The sequence below is a fragment of the Acanthaster planci genome, linkage group LG01 (assembly GCF_054643075.1).
Source record: "Acanthaster planci isolate LZ-2023a linkage group LG01, COTS_SCS, whole genome shotgun sequence".
Lineage (NCBI taxonomy): Eukaryota > Metazoa > Echinodermata > Asteroidea > Valvatida > Acanthasteridae > Acanthaster > Acanthaster planci.
In genome coordinates, this window is record NC_141777.1 from 20,216,782 (window position 1) to 20,232,393 (window position 15,612).

General features: G+C 40.8%; 1 protein-coding gene across 2 annotated transcripts; it reads right to left on the bottom strand.

Annotated features, from left to right (window-relative positions):
* Positions 1-629: 629 nt before the first annotated feature.
* LOC110982877 (NLR family CARD domain-containing protein 4-like) lies at positions 630-15,411 on the bottom strand. 2 transcript variants are annotated; one of them, XM_087141386.1, is made up of 9 exons: positions 15,250-15,411; positions 14,193-14,429; positions 12,020-12,203; positions 11,488-11,581; positions 9,540-9,693; positions 9,012-9,201; positions 7,974-8,073; positions 7,524-7,721; positions 630-7,143 (listed from the first exon to the last, which is right to left on the bottom strand). In XM_087141386.1, the coding sequence occupies exons 2-9, from the start codon at positions 14,426-14,428 to the stop codon at positions 4,844-4,846; spliced, it is 3,456 nt and encodes a 1,151-aa protein (XP_086997512.1). In that variant the 5' UTR covers position 14,429; positions 15,250-15,411; the 3' UTR covers positions 630-4,843. The 2 variants fall into 2 exon arrangements, with proteins under 2 accessions (XP_086997512.1, XP_022097313.2); XM_022241621.2 differs by having other exon boundaries at positions 14,193-14,463.
* Positions 15,412-15,612: the final 201 nt, after the last annotated feature.

Consider the following 15,612-nt stretch of genomic DNA (forward strand, 5'->3'; position numbering starts at 1 on the left):
ATTGTCTTGTCCTTAGTCCTTTCATTCTTTCCAATTTTTGATGGGTTAGCTTGTTACATTTCTAATTATTCATACAAATGCACGCCAAGCGCGCTTACCTAGTACCTTCAACGTACTGCAGCTCGGGAAGCATGCGGTCCAAGTCACAGTGTGTCCGCTTATTTGTCTTTAAAAGTTTTTTTTTCTAACACTTTGGATTAAACACGGACGACACTATTTTTTGTTAGAAATGCTATAACAGCCGTCAGAAAGTGATGACGTGTCCCCAAAAGTGAAATTTATCTGAGAAATTACCGAAGCATTTTTTTTTCAGACCCTGAAGTTGGCTGAAGTGTCATAGGTTGTGCACAGGGGTCTCTAGTGTTGTCCGAGACATGGAACTCTTTCCCAGACGTTCCTCATAGAACCATCTTTGTGTTTGTCTCGATTTGTATCACTTCATTGTTTCTGTATTAATGAATTCCTTTTGGGCAATTGGCCCATCCACCTCCATGGAACTCAACATACGAACCTACACACAAAAGCTATTGAAAGCACTTTTGATGTTTCTGTGATAAAGCACCTGATAAACACTCACGGTTATTGCTAAGATACAACCTATAGATGAAAGTAGCATGTTACAAAAGATGTAACAATTTCATGAGCAATTTTAATGCCAAAACCAAGATTCCGTTCACATTGAAACTTTCAAATAAAAATGACATTCCAAAATTCAAAACAGGTGCTCTCAAAATCAGATCATATGTTTTAAATGCTCCTTCAAGTTGACTGCAAGTTTCACATTAGATGTGCAATTTATTTTACTTAGGATTTGCTTGATAGCTAATCAATGATAGAATGTTTAAAACATGTTTGTATTTTCAACAAACTAAGCTACAGGTTCAAGCCTTGCAAAATGGGAAATACTTATCGAATTATTCGGAAAACAGTACACAAACAAAAGAGGGGACTGATACCAAATACTATGTCAAATCAATCTGTTTACAATACTGTCAATTCGGTAGAGTGCAAAGTGCTTCAGGTTATGGAGAGTCTCAACTGACATGGTTTTACAGGCCACTGTCACAGTTGAGCTAGCCACAAATTAAGCGCCCGGTTAAGTCTGAGATCCCATATGGGAATATGAATCTCTGTTCAGTACAACTTCAGCAGATGTTTTGATTTGGTATCAGATCCAGGGCTTTCTCAGCTTGCCATTAAGCAACTCAGCATTACTAGACGAATCTGTGACTGCTTTCTTGTCAAGAAGAAATCTAATAACTGTAAAATATTCTAAAAGTGTGCGTTTTGTTCATATTGGTGACATCATCACTCTCTGTATTTCTGATCCAATCAACCTTTAACTGGTAATACATGGATCAAGAGACACAAGAATAATAGAGACAAACTGATTCTTTGTTGGACACTCCAGCATAATCTGCAACAACAAAACACCAAGGCAGTGTTATACTGATGATATAATACATTAATAGAATGTATTGTTCTGGAGGTAATGATTCAAACCTATCAGAACATGCCTCACTATGATAGAGTGGGTTCACTTCTGCATGGTCTCTGCACAAACTTCACAAGAGAAATATTTCATTGACGCTGCTGTTTGGAATCACCAATCAAAGTCTGAACATATTTTGGAGTCCACTGAGATGTGCTAGTACCACACACACAAAACATTGTCGAGTCATATTTCAGTTCATCCAATACAAGAAAACATTATCAATCATAACAAAATACATTTGTACACATTCAAAGTTTACAAGTGAGCCCATTAAATGTACAACCAATGCATTTATGCAATGTGCAGATGCCAAACTTAGTTTGTATACACTACACACCTGTCGTCTTTGTTCAACATGACATTTGCAATTGATATGTAACATTCTCTTAAACTAATCTGGCATTATATGAGTGAAAAATGCAAATGAGGTACACCCCATCTTTTTGGTCTAGTGGGCATTGAAAGTAGGATCAGTCTCTCTCCTGGTTCCTGGAAATTTCCACGTGGTAAAATTATTGTTATTTACACCCCAAAATTCAGGGAGTGTTACAGTGCTGTGTTATCGTTTCACAGCGCATTCACTTGGCAACAAGCAGTGCATGTCATTTCCTCAACTCTTGAAATAAATGAGATGATTTATAGCCAGACGGTGAAAAAAAAATTTCCTCTTACGTTTGGTATAAACTAATTTCACTGGACTTGCAGCATCATCACCTCAAAATACAACCAAAACTTTGTCAAATGAAATTACCAGAAATTTGAAAACAAAGTACACCGTACCAACCAACAAAAAATGGAGGACGTTTGTCTCACTACATGTCAGAAATCTGTGGCAACGGTCGCTCAAGTCCCTTTTGAAACTAAGTTCGGCAGAGGTTCATTAAAGTGACAAACATTATGACTTCAACCACTAGAGATTTGTCAGCACTACTGCACTCAGTTAATGTACAGCATTTTATATCAATAACGCTAGCTTTCCAATAACTACAGGTAACATGGATGCATATATCTTGTGGCTGTGCTCTTGTTTCCACTGACAGGGACTTGTGATACAAGATTGCAATGGCACATACGTTGTAGGTTATAGTTGGTTTTAGTGGTGGCAATTTATGAATAGGAAATAACACATTTAGACTTGCAGAGAACTAACTACTGGCAAGTTCCATGGTTCTGATTTCTGGTTACAAAAAACTATCATCTTTACTCCATGTATGTCAAATGTACTAACAAATGATATCAAATAAAAAGGATGATTTGTTCCTTCAAATTAGAATTGAATAGTTGAATTATTATTTACATTTATCATCAAAAGGCAAACACCTCTTTGCATGTCAGACTATCTACATAGGATGAAACAGAAAAATAAAGCTCTCTCTTATTCACAAGTTGAACTCAATATCTGCATTATTTCCATTATCACAAACTTGTTTGAACTCCTGGTTCTATACACGTATATCTGAATACATTTGTACAGTGTTGATATCCCCAATCACACACTATGAAGCCCTGACTATACATGTACATGTAATTACAACTGTTACAAGGTGTCACAGTCAAATCGCTGGTATAATGTGATAAGCTTCTCAATCCTTCACAGATTACTTATCAGTTCATTCAACTACCTCCCTCTTTCTTCCTCTGTTAAAGGGTATCATCAGTCAGATCAATGCAGGGTCGAGAGACATCAAGCATATTCTACGGTGCACCATTGTTACAGATTATTTGCCTTTTTTTTTCTTTTTTAAATCCTCAATATGGACAGTGCTGCTTCTTCTCAAGGCCACAAAAACTCACAGTGAGGCATGGCTGAAAGGACTGTACTCCCAACTACAATCCCAAGGCGGTTTCATGCAGTACGATAACGAGAATCGATATACCATTTTTACACTGAGAATTCCGAACCAGAGCGTTTGACATTTCAACTGTCAGAAAATGACACAGCTTCCTTCTGTACCCATGTGAGATGGGGGATGTAGGGAGCATGTATATGACATACATGATTCAAACACATGAGGAGTGATATACTCAAGTACACACACACACAAAGGAAGAATTGTGTTCAGTCACAGGCTGGTAGATGACTGGGACTTGTTCCCCCAGGAAAATCACAAAACCACAGAAACATCTGGAGACACAGTCAAGGAAAGATCACCTCACTGCGTATAGGCAGAATTGTGTTCAGTCAGAGGCTGGTAGATGACTGGTACTCCCTCCCCAAGGAGAAATGCAATGCAGCAACAATGCACAGAGACAACGTCAACAGAGTCGAGTCATCTAACTAACGTTCAGCATAGCACTAATGAAATGTGTTCAGTGCATCGCTTCACATCTTCACCTGTCATTCTGCAGTGGATCCCATCAACTTCTGATAGAAAAGGCTGTCAGAGTCCCTCAATGCTTTCACTGCTGAAACCACAGCACACTGGATCAGACACTGGACTTGATTGGTTTTAGAATGCAAATCTAAATAAGTATCTCGTTCACATGTCAAGTTGTATTTCTACTGCCAAACCAACCCCATCAGTGGGACATATTCTCTAGTAATATCCACATCCATCATTTTGCTCTCTCAATTTGCTTCAATTGTGCTTTTTAAAATCCACTTTCTGAGGCCCTTGACTCATTTATGGTGGAAGGAATAAAGAAACAAGAACCAGTTGTAATTGTCCCTTTCTGACCTTGTACTTGTTTGGGTCCAGTTTTTATTTTGAACTGGGATTTGAAAATCTTCAAGGTCAACAAAGAGAAATCCTTCTCTACTATGGCACTATAAACACTTTGAATTGGGAATGTCTGCCAATCCACTCTTGTGATGCTTTCAAAATTGTAATGACATGGTGCATGTCCACAAGTATTCATAATAACTCAATGTCTGTGTAAATATTAGATGTAGAAGCATTGGGCAAGATCAATCAAGCACCACTAGTTAACTCATGGGTGGTTTGTGATGTACCTAGCGCATGTGCAGTGAAGTTGAAAATGCGAACGACCCTAGACAACTGCTGTCAGGTCATTCGGCGAAGAGGAGAAAAGGTGGCTGCAAGAAGGGCAAAATAGCAAAAATAAAATATGAGCATGGTCATGTACAAGTGACATACTTTTTTTTCCCGGCATTTAGCTTGTAACTGGTCCTCTCTGCTCTGTGCTATTAAAAACAGTTTACGGCAACCAACGATGCGACCGAACTCGAAAGGCTGGTGGCGAATAGCTGATTACACTAGTCCAACCATCGTCGACTAGCATGAGCAAGATTGGACTTATATATGTTGGAGGGCTCAAAGCCTGGGACTTGGATTCTGACTTGGTGATCTGGAAGTTGGGAGGAATCATACCTGGTCACGGGTAGAATCAGCGATACATGAGTGTAAAACGAGTCCCAGGGTTGCCCCGTAACTCACTGCTGTACCTTTCATCCTCCTGTGTCTCCTCACATTCCATGAGCTCCAGGGTGTGCAAGGCCTTGAACACCTTTACCTCGGCCCAAAATGATGCCGCTGCACCACTCAGGTCATTGAAAGAGAGATTCAATGTGACCAAGTTGGGCAGACCACTGAGTGACTTAGCAACAAGTGTCATGTCCTGTCCATTCAATGAGCAGAAACTGAGGTTCAGGTGTTGCAGTACCTTGCACTGCTCCACCTGCTTGCACCACCATGCTCCCGAGCCAGCCAAGGGATTAGAAGCAAGATTCAATGTGACCAAGTTGGGCAGACCGCTGAGTGACTCGGCAACATGCACCATGTCCTGTCCATTCAACGAACAGTGACTCAAGTGCAGGTTCTGCAGTGCCTTGCACTGCCCCACCTGCTTGCACCACCATTCTGCTGTGCCGCCCAGGTCATTCCATGAAAGATTTAATGTAACCACGCTGGGTAGATCACTCAGTGCCTCAGCGACACAAATCACATCCTGTCCATTCAATGAGCAGTAACTCAAGTGCAGGTGCTGCAGTGCCTTGCACTGTCCCACCTGCTTGCACAACAATGCCGCTGTACAACGCAGGTCATTTTGAAAGAGATCCAACGTAACCAAGTTAGGTAGCTCACTGACGAGTGGCTCAACATCCCATACATCGCTCATTTTGATATCCACTCTCTTTACTTGAGCAAGGTAAGCTTTGGTATCGATCTCTGTCTGTTTAACAATGCGCTGCACAAAGTATCTCACCGAGTGTTCACTGTCAATGTTAAGGCTTCTGATGCTAATGTGATCAGTCAGAAATGAACGTATGAATTCCTCAGGAGGCAAGCACTTGCACTGACCTTCAAAGTAACAGTCAAGTGCCAAATGACCCACCAAACTGTCGAGTGACAAGTCGTCTTGATACATGTAACTGTCCTGAAATACCTTCAGTATCTCCAGTGTACATGCCTCATTGTCACCACAGCAAAAGCGCAGAAGACACTTGAAATCCCATGGGCCCTGTGATATGATCTCATTCAGAGTGTTTCGAAATTCCTCTGAGCCTGATTCAAACAGGCTTCGCAAGTATGTACCTGCACAAAAATCCTGGAAGGTCCTGTACAGGAAATACACAAAGATGTGAGGGATCAGTCTCTTCGGGATTCTCTTTCTGGTCAGAATACCTGCTTTCAGAGCCAGCTCATAGTCACTCCGCTCAAAGTCACTTTCTTTAAAACTCTGCTCTTGACCTTGAGAGAGAAGACCCCGTAAACCAACCTTGCCGAGTGCAATCACGACTCTGGAGATATCCTCTTCCAACAAGCCTTTCCTTTTGCCAGTGTATGTGAATACGCTTCGATAAAAGCGTGACATTGTTTCTGGAAGTGTGGAATCTTCTCTCCACAGTAAACACATCAAAAGAAGCAGCTTTGGACTTTCTGCCAAAGTGGACAGGTCGTCACAGATTTCAATCCTCTTCAGAAGCCCTTTAGCCTTGTCTGGTTCATCAGAGTAAAATCTGTGCACATACTCGCTCACCATGTCTTCCTCCTGGAACCCCATGACCTTGACATGTGTGAATGGTTCCTGAAGCAGTTCCCTGGTTACCAGTAAGTGGAAGTGTGTGTGACGGGTGCCGACAATTACAGAGCAGCCCCTGCACAAACTTCTATTCAGGATTTTCAGTATGGAACCGAAAGAGGGCTTCTTCATATTTTCGGTCACAAACTCATCAAAGCCATCCAACAGAACGAGGACTTTGTCACAATTCCTCCTGATATAGGACCACAGATCGTCTTTTCCTATATCTCTGTCTTTTCCAATGAGCTGGTCAAAAACTGCATCAACCAGGTCTGACCCCTGTTCCAAGTAACGCATGTTTAACTTGAAGATCAGTTCATACCTCTTAAGTACCTCACTACCGTCAGTTGCCCAATCATAGGCTATTTTGTCCAAGAGAGTGGTCTTTCCGCTACCAGTGGGACCACTTAATACATTTAATGAGACCAGATCACCCTCTTTTGTTCTGAGGAGTAACATATCATCATAGGATTTCAGTATGTTCCCTCTTATTAACTTGGCATTTACTAAGCGTACCCTTGTGTACATGTGATTTATGTGTCTCTTGTCTTCATCCAACCATGGATTTAGCTGTACATGACAACCACTGCTTCTGTAGCGAGACTTCAGTGCATCTTTACATTTAGTGACAGCAGATGGGGATTGGACATCAGATGCAGTGCATCCTAGGTAGAGAAATGTTGGACAAAACAGAGAAAAAAGCACATTAATCTGACCTTTTCTTGAAGCCTGCTCAGAAATCTGCAAAGGTCTAGCTGGACTGGCACAGAAGAGATTCACCTTGTTATTTGCATACCCGATCCAAACCACGAAGAATCAAACTCAAAGTGGGCCGGGACACTTTTGACCTGTGGATTTTTTGTATTCTTTATTCTCAGATTTGAAAATTGGTTGAAGAACTTCACAGACACTCTACATTTTGCAGCAGAAGAAACTTCAACTTTCAAAATGCAATACAGTCTCTTGCATACACGGCTTCAGATTTTTTTTTTCCGACCGGGGAGTACAGCGCACATTTAAATATTGGTCATACATGTCTGCATACCTAGTGGCGGCAATTGTGAGACAGCAAAGTGTGTGGTCGGTTGATTTGATGTTCTTGGTTGATTCTCTGACATGCCAACAGATGGGTGACCAGAAAGGTTTGGCACATTTGTACATGTACATTTTGAAGTAGCCGGTGCACTGGCAGTGTTGTCCTGTTGTTTTTTATTCACACCTTGTTTTGCCCCATTATTGGGATCTGCAGGGAAAAAGAGAAGTCAACTTGAATGCCGAGATTCAGTCTTTGGAAAGGCTTAAGTGATGAAGCCTGTAAAGTCCTCAACCTCGTAAGTACAGTTTGCAAGAACGGTGGTTTGAATGCACTGATTAATGTTACCTTGCAACATTAATAACAAGATGCAATTAAGCTTTTAATTTTAGAATCACAATGCGTACACTAACCACAACTTTTTCACATTAACGTAACAGTAAGTTTCCAATGACTATTCACCTCTTTGTCCACCGCCAGGCAGGCCATCAGTTAGCAGACGGAGTGAGATATTCTCGTCTTGTTGAACTCCACAGTCATTGAGTGTAAGCAAGTCATGGAGCTGGTAAGACAAAAACAACCAATAACAATCAGCTCAAGAAAAAAAGAGTGTTTTCACTGAGTTTTCTTGTAAACTGAAATTACAGGATCCTTAGTGTAAGGTGTAAAGCAGAAAATAAATAGGATCCGTGTGAAGTTAAGGATTTTCTACATGCAAAAACTTTGTGAATTCAAAATCACCCCCAGAGCATAATGGCATGATCCAAATAAGGTGACTGTTTCCAAGCAAAATGGTGAAAGGGATTTTCATCAACAAAAAGTATGATTTCCACACATTAAACCTCCCGTGTTTCAAGACATAATTTCTTCTTTGGTCATAATTATTAGTGAATCAACTAAGAATGGTGTTCTGAAACTTTCATCGATGTGTAAACTGACGCGAATGTGTGGTCATTAAGCACGATTGCACGCAGCTGTATTATTATATAGGCCTACTCGTTTTGGTTTCGTTCATGGACACGAGTCAACTGTGTTCCTGGATGAAGTTCTTTCATGAATCTGCAAGGCTACATTGTCAAGGAGGCGCATTAGTCCAAGGTAAATTCACTGATCACTCTTAGCCAATGAAAACTGATCCTTTTTCAACGGAATGATAACCTGTCATGCCTGTTTCCCACCCTGACCCCGTGGATGTTCACTTACTAGGAATGCCCTGTAATCTATGGATTTCAAACAAGATAAATTACAAAACCTTCAATTTAAGTGTTGAAAATGCCGCCCAGTTTTTCTCAATTTTTCACAAAGCAGTTGACTCAAATGTGGAACAAGTCAGTGGAATGCAACTTGCAGCGAATACTATACACCATAATTAGCCAATTGAGAGAAATTACGACAAAAAACCAATGGTGTTTACTACCTTTAAGTGATTATTGAAAATCCTAATCAAGGTTTCCAGAATTCCTCTATGCTGGAGTGTACATTAAAAAAACATATCTGTACCTGAAATTTGCGAATATTTTTCCATATGTACAAACACTGATGCTGGGGTTGGACACCAATCCTCCTGTGTATCATCTCCTTCAAGGATGCGATGGACATCTCTGGGTCCAGTCGGAAGCAGAGCGTCTTTGGTCCACGGATGAGGGGATTCTGCACGAAGACCTGCAACTCCTGTTTGACGTGTCTGTAACTGATGAAACATTGTTTTTCTCTTTCAGATTTTTTTCTTCACACACACCAGTCTTTTACATGTTTATTTTCAAAACACTTTCCACTGGGAAGTTCTGAAGATTTGATACTTTTTATAGAACGAGAAAATTTTTTCAAGAGTTCGGTCAAGATGTTCAAATATTTCCACAGATGTCCTTTGGTCAGAAGTCTAAACTTGTAAGTAGGAGGTCATGGGTTGTGAATTTTTGAGAACTCCTTGACACAGAGGACACAATGTTATACGTTGGTATAAGGGCAAAACCCATAATTATGTTCAAATATGTTAAGTCGGCTATCCATTATTGTACAGTGCTTTACCAGAAAGTCTGAGGTTTTTCTTTGTCAAGAGCTTGTCTCTTTCCCCGTTCCTGTTCCTCGTGTGGTGTTGCTCCATGTTGCTCCCTCTCTGATCTTGTTTCGTTGGGCTTCCCTGGTTGGACTTTTTCTGCTTTACCTCCCAATTGGCAGTTCACTGGTGAAATGAAGAAACATTGGACTGGGTTAATGACTGATTTAATCAATTCCTACCGTGAAAATGTTATAGACCAATGAATATTCCAAATGTAATTCAATAAGAGAGGAACGCGCTTGCCGTTTTTTATCTGAATAATAAAGGCCATTTGTGTGCAGAGCTACTAGGACTTTTCTAAGAAGAACAAGATCTGTGTTTTTTTCCTTTCTTTTTTACCCACTGGAAAATTGGTTATTACGGCCGGAAAATACGTCAGAACAACCTAGAAAGCTTATGAACCAAACAACAAACAAAGACACCACATGTGTTGAACTATAACCACGATCATTTGACTTGCCTAATTCCTAACAAGAGAGTATTTCACTCGGTTGCGTCTTACAAGCCCACCTGTTCTAACAGAAATCAGTGACTGAGGTGAGTCTAAGCAAGAAATATAATTCATTCATGTAACAGTTCCTTTGGTGCAGAATTGTTGGGGGTGTTCAATGGATAAAACAGGTAGTTAGTAAAGATCCTGCGATATCTGGTTTAATCCTCCTTTGGTTTTACAGCACAAATGTGCACAAATGTCCACAGTCACTGGTGGGCATGTATTTTCTACATGGAACTCAAACATGCACAGGTTCAGTGTGTACACAGTAGATTGTCAGCACAAAATGACCCAGGGTCTTTTGTGCAGTCCTCTTCACTGCATTTGGTTTACTGCACAATTACGCACAGGAAACAGTGAAGCACAGTTGTTGGGCAGCACAAAAGTGCAATCTGATATTCCTGTGAGGGACTGTTGGTGCAGTGCACAACACAACACAGCAGTGCTTCTTTGAGGTGTTTACCAAATGACCCAAAGAGTGACTTCAGCATAGGAGAGTTAAAGAAGGCCAAAAAAAGCTTTGAGTCAATCTGAATATTTCTAAGATCAGCTACACCTGCTCGCTTTACCCAGTTTTATTTTTTGGGACTGATTGATTTTTTGGGACATCAGCAAACCAAAAGCTTGCCAATGCTTGTTTCGGCTTCTGAGAAACTTCATCTTGATTTTTGTATTTTTTCCCCACCAACTGAGTAGATAAGGATCACTTCAGATGTGCATTTGCTGGTAGTTATGATTTCTGCTTTTTCATCTCCCAGGTGTTACTTTTGCTAGCTTATCCACTTCCAAGTGCCAGGATTTCATTCTGAAATGAGGTGAAGATTTTTACATTTGGAGAATGTATCAAGCAAGCACCAGAAGACATGGTTTTCGTTCATGTCCCAAAGCTTCGAAAAGCACAAGAATATCTGTGCATGAGACCATCATTGGACACGTTTCTCACAATTGACCTTTCTATCCTGAAAAGGACATTTTTTAAAGCTTCCAAGGATGGCGAGTACAGGACTGATCCAGTTAGCCCTGTCCATTGCACATATGGGCAATTACATGTAACACTTGCTTCTCTCCCATGCCCCGCCGCAAGTTGCAGCCATGCACATCATACATGTGCGCATTCACATTGGATCTTTGTGCACACATGTTGGATGTACATGCACATGGCTGTGATTGGATGAAAGACAATGGGGGTGGGGCTTAATGGATCAGTCCATTACATAGGTAAATTATACTGAAGTATGAAAGAGATTGTACATGTACAACATGCATGAATGTTTGTCATTATACTTTACCTCATTATACTTAGAACTACTGTCAACCTTTAAAATTTCTAATTCTACATGTAAAAATAATCTGAAGGTCTTAATCTACTGTAACTTAATCCTCCTCTAAAATCCAATCTAGCAATCATTAGCTTCAGCACTTACCTTTTGGTCCATCTTGATTCTCATCTTCAGTTGATAGTGAGATGATTTCGTTTTTGTCGACACCATTTTCGTGAAGAGTAAGTAAATCGCAGAGCTGACAAAGCAACAAGTCCAAACGAATGCACGGTTAGAGCATACATGGTGTAGTTACAACACACAATGTGAGCTGAACTTTCATTTCAAAGACAGTACTCGTACTGGTGCTTTATTTCATCAACAGTTGAACGGGTCATGCAGACACATCAGGAAACCCGCAAAGGGATGTTCAAACACACCCCCTCCCCCCATGTCGCTTGGAATTCAACCTTGCAAGAGCTGTCTTCGCGCCGTTCACATCCTGAAAGTCACAGGCAGGACAGGTGGAATGTTTGCCACAGCTCTAACTAAGAGTTGGCAGTTTGCCTTCAACAGTAAAACTGTGCACTATGACAAAGGCTCCACCGGAACTGTTGCTGAATCCCACCCTCTGTAGTTTGGCTGGTCCGTCCCTATGGATCAGACAGCAAAGCTTAATTTTAACTGTCTTCATTACCTCAACATTTCTTCGGATGTACAGATGCTGATGCATAGGCAAAACACCGATACTCCTATGTATCTTCTCTTTCAAGGATGAGACGGATGTCTCTGGATCCAGTTCAAAATAAAGTATGTTTGGTCCATATGGAGGGCGAGTCTGGACAGAGACCTGCAGCTTCTGCTTGGCGTTACTGGAGCCACTGTAATGGAGAAAATGGAGTGCAAGTACTTTGCATTTCAGCAAGTTCTTCGGCAGAATAGCACGCATAGTAATGACCCCAAAAAGTCTCTGTTGAAACTTCCATCCCTCGTTGTTGTTATATGAGCCACGGTAATTATTCTTTGGCTAAGGGCAAGCTTGAGGAACCATCATACTTGGCGATAAATGTAATTGCAGACCTCCCAACCCAACCGAGTTTGGCAGAAAATTTCTGCTTTTCACTTCATTTCCGCAATCCTGATTTTGTCCCTACAGTTTCCATTAAATCGCAATTGTGACACGCCTATGTATTACTGGAAACCGTGTAATCTTGTGCATGTACCGTAATACGACTTATCCAACTTATTTCAAGGATGGATTTGCACCGGGAATATGTAAATTAATTGCCGGTGTCGGCTGGCTGGTTCGAATCTGATGTGGCAGTGGGTACCGCGAACAACTATTTCAAGGATCCATCCTTGAAATAGTTGTTCCTTGAAATAGTGTGGTTAAGATGTCTGTACTAGTAAGCAGGAGGTCATGGGTTTGAGTCCCACCCGAGTACGCTTATGGTTTTTTCCCAAAACCTTCGGGGGCATACACTGAGCATACAATGTTAAAATACACGTTGGGCAGGGCAAAAATCCAAAATTAATTATCTGACTTACCCAAACAGTCAGTGCAGTATACATTGTGTGAGCTACGTCTATGGCAGCGCTCTCTTTTGATACATGGACGTGATACCAAAATCATTCATGGACAAAAACGCCCTCTATCGACAAGCGACATTGTAACTGACACTTTATGCATCTTGTGGCACCTGGTTTTGCATGGAACCACAGCTAAGAACATTTGGATCCAAGACTAGGTACTGCTGTGAAATCGACCACAATCACGTCAAGTGTGCAAGCACCATGTGGTAAATTTTTCGCTGAATTTTGCAGTGAATCAACTCATTCAGGAGATGAAATTTATTGCAGACCATTTCAGCTGTAAACTCTTGTGGAAAGCAAAATTGTATGGAATCAGTGAGTATGTGCAATACTGTACATCATCACGGACACGGATTTGACTCTTGTACAATGCAGCACTGATTTTTACTTGTTCATGGTAATACGAAGAATAGTCCAATTTTTCATGTAAAATTCCGAGTTTCAGGGAGAAGGATTCTGAATTCTTGAGAGCCAATGTTGGGAGGTCTGTAATTGGATCAGTGTTGCTTGAACAATGGACGTTTTGGACTGTTTGACCAATAAGCCACTTGCAAGTTAAATTTGAATAAAATCTGGTACACTGTGTTATCTGATTGCATAGAAACGTAACAATTTAAATTCCCCAGACTAAAGACACTGTTGCTATACCTTGTGATTCGGGGCAAGCTTTTGCATAGCGACCACCATCTCTGGAATGGACTGGTTCCTTTGTGCCGTTCATATCCATTGACAACAGTGTATTGTTGCAAGGCGTCTCTTATGTAACTAAGCAAAAGCTTGCCCTGAATCACGAGGTATAGCAACGGTGGTTTAGTATGGAGAATTCAAGTTGTTATGTTCACATGAATTTAAAGAACTCAGTGTACCAGATTTTATTCAAATTTAACTCGCAAATGGCTTATTGGGATGAGGCCCTGGGGCAAACTCGCACTGCTGGTTAACTTTGCCGTGTTTGTTCCACAATTTGCCAATGTCGACCAATGGCAAAATGGGAGTGATGGCATCATGCATAGTTCTGATTGGTCCGATTAAATGGCACCGTATTACGCATGCACATTGGTGAAAGGCCATCAAATAATGGTTGAACTTGCTCTGTTAAATAACATTAAAACAGAACGCAAAATCTCTCAAAAGCAACAAGTATTATGCCACTAAGCCACAATTTCTCTTCACTGTCAAACAGCACTGATACAAATAATATGTAAAAATAATTACGAATATATTGAAAAGGCTCATGTAAATCTGTTGTACTTGTCTCTATGAGTGTAGTCTCTTACCATTCTTGGACAGGTGCACTCTTTGATTTACGTGCAGTTAATGGTGACAATGCTTTGTTGTCAGTATGAAAACGGGAAGAAGTTGACCTCCTACATGGAAGCAAAGACAGGAATGCTTCCCTTCTACATCTCCTGACTTTGCTCTTTCTGGTGCCAAGTTTGGCACTGGAGTAGTCATACACGATGGCGGTTGCCTTGTTGTCTTTGTCCAGCTGCTGAATGGTCTTTTTAGGCATTCTGGTGGTCAGGTCACCATAAATCCGAATCAACACTGTATAAGCATAAGCATGTACATGTACACACTGTCAAAGGCTGAGTGACTGTTCATTTTGCTGGGGAACTCAGTGGTGAAGGTAAAACGCATGTTTATGCAAAAACTCTGGCCCATTTGTTTTATTTAGGTTCAGCTCATGGGACTCAATTCGATCTGCTCACTGCACAAATAAGAAATGATGTGCTTTTATATACATGTAACAAAGGCGGTCCTCTGGTGGGAACTTGCTGCGTGTATAATATACATGTACATGTGCACATGTAAGGCCTCTTCACACTAGACAAATCTCAGGGTTGACGTAGGGTTGAAAACTTTTGATGGTGAAATCTGAGGATTTTGATTTGTAGGAGCTATTGTGAATGAAATCAATTAATGGTAAGGAAGACCTACGGAAGGTTCAAGGGGTCTACTATTTCCGACCATGTCCAAATGTGACAATCATTGCAGTCCTATTTACATACACAGACTGCAACAGATGTAGGCTATGTAGGCTACAGTACATTACTAATCTTTAATAATAATAATACTGTGATTGGGAAACACTTTGGGGAGAGATCTCCATATGATGTACTCAGGCAGAGATATTATTATTTTCATTAATATTTAGGGTCTATTCGGCGTTCATCAGAAATACACTATATATATCTACATAACTAGAACTAAGCAGGACAAGTAGGAACAAGGCTCAAGGTCTTTTTTCAAACTAGTTTGCGCATACTACTACTACTAGGCCAAGGGTTTCAACTTTCATGTGATGTCTGTGCACTGACTTCTTTTCCATACCTCCGATGAAGTGCTGGAAGGGAAGCTGAAGGTTTGATGTGTAACGTGACTGATGAGCTTCCTCAACAACGGTCCGATGTAAGATTAAGAGTATTAGATGAGATGTTAGTATGTAAGAGTCGAGTAGACTAAAACATTTGTTTCCGGATGGCAGCACCTTATCTCAACTCGCAACCGGAGGAAGGGCACTTATAATAATTTATGCTGACATCACTATTTTATCACTATTTCCTGCCCAGGTCAAATGGCGTTGGCGTCAAGGAAAAATATGAATTATGCAACAATTTGCATCGCCGTAATGGCACTTTCTGGGGTCTTTCAAAATATAAATGTATCACGGGAAATTTATCATACCCATGTAAA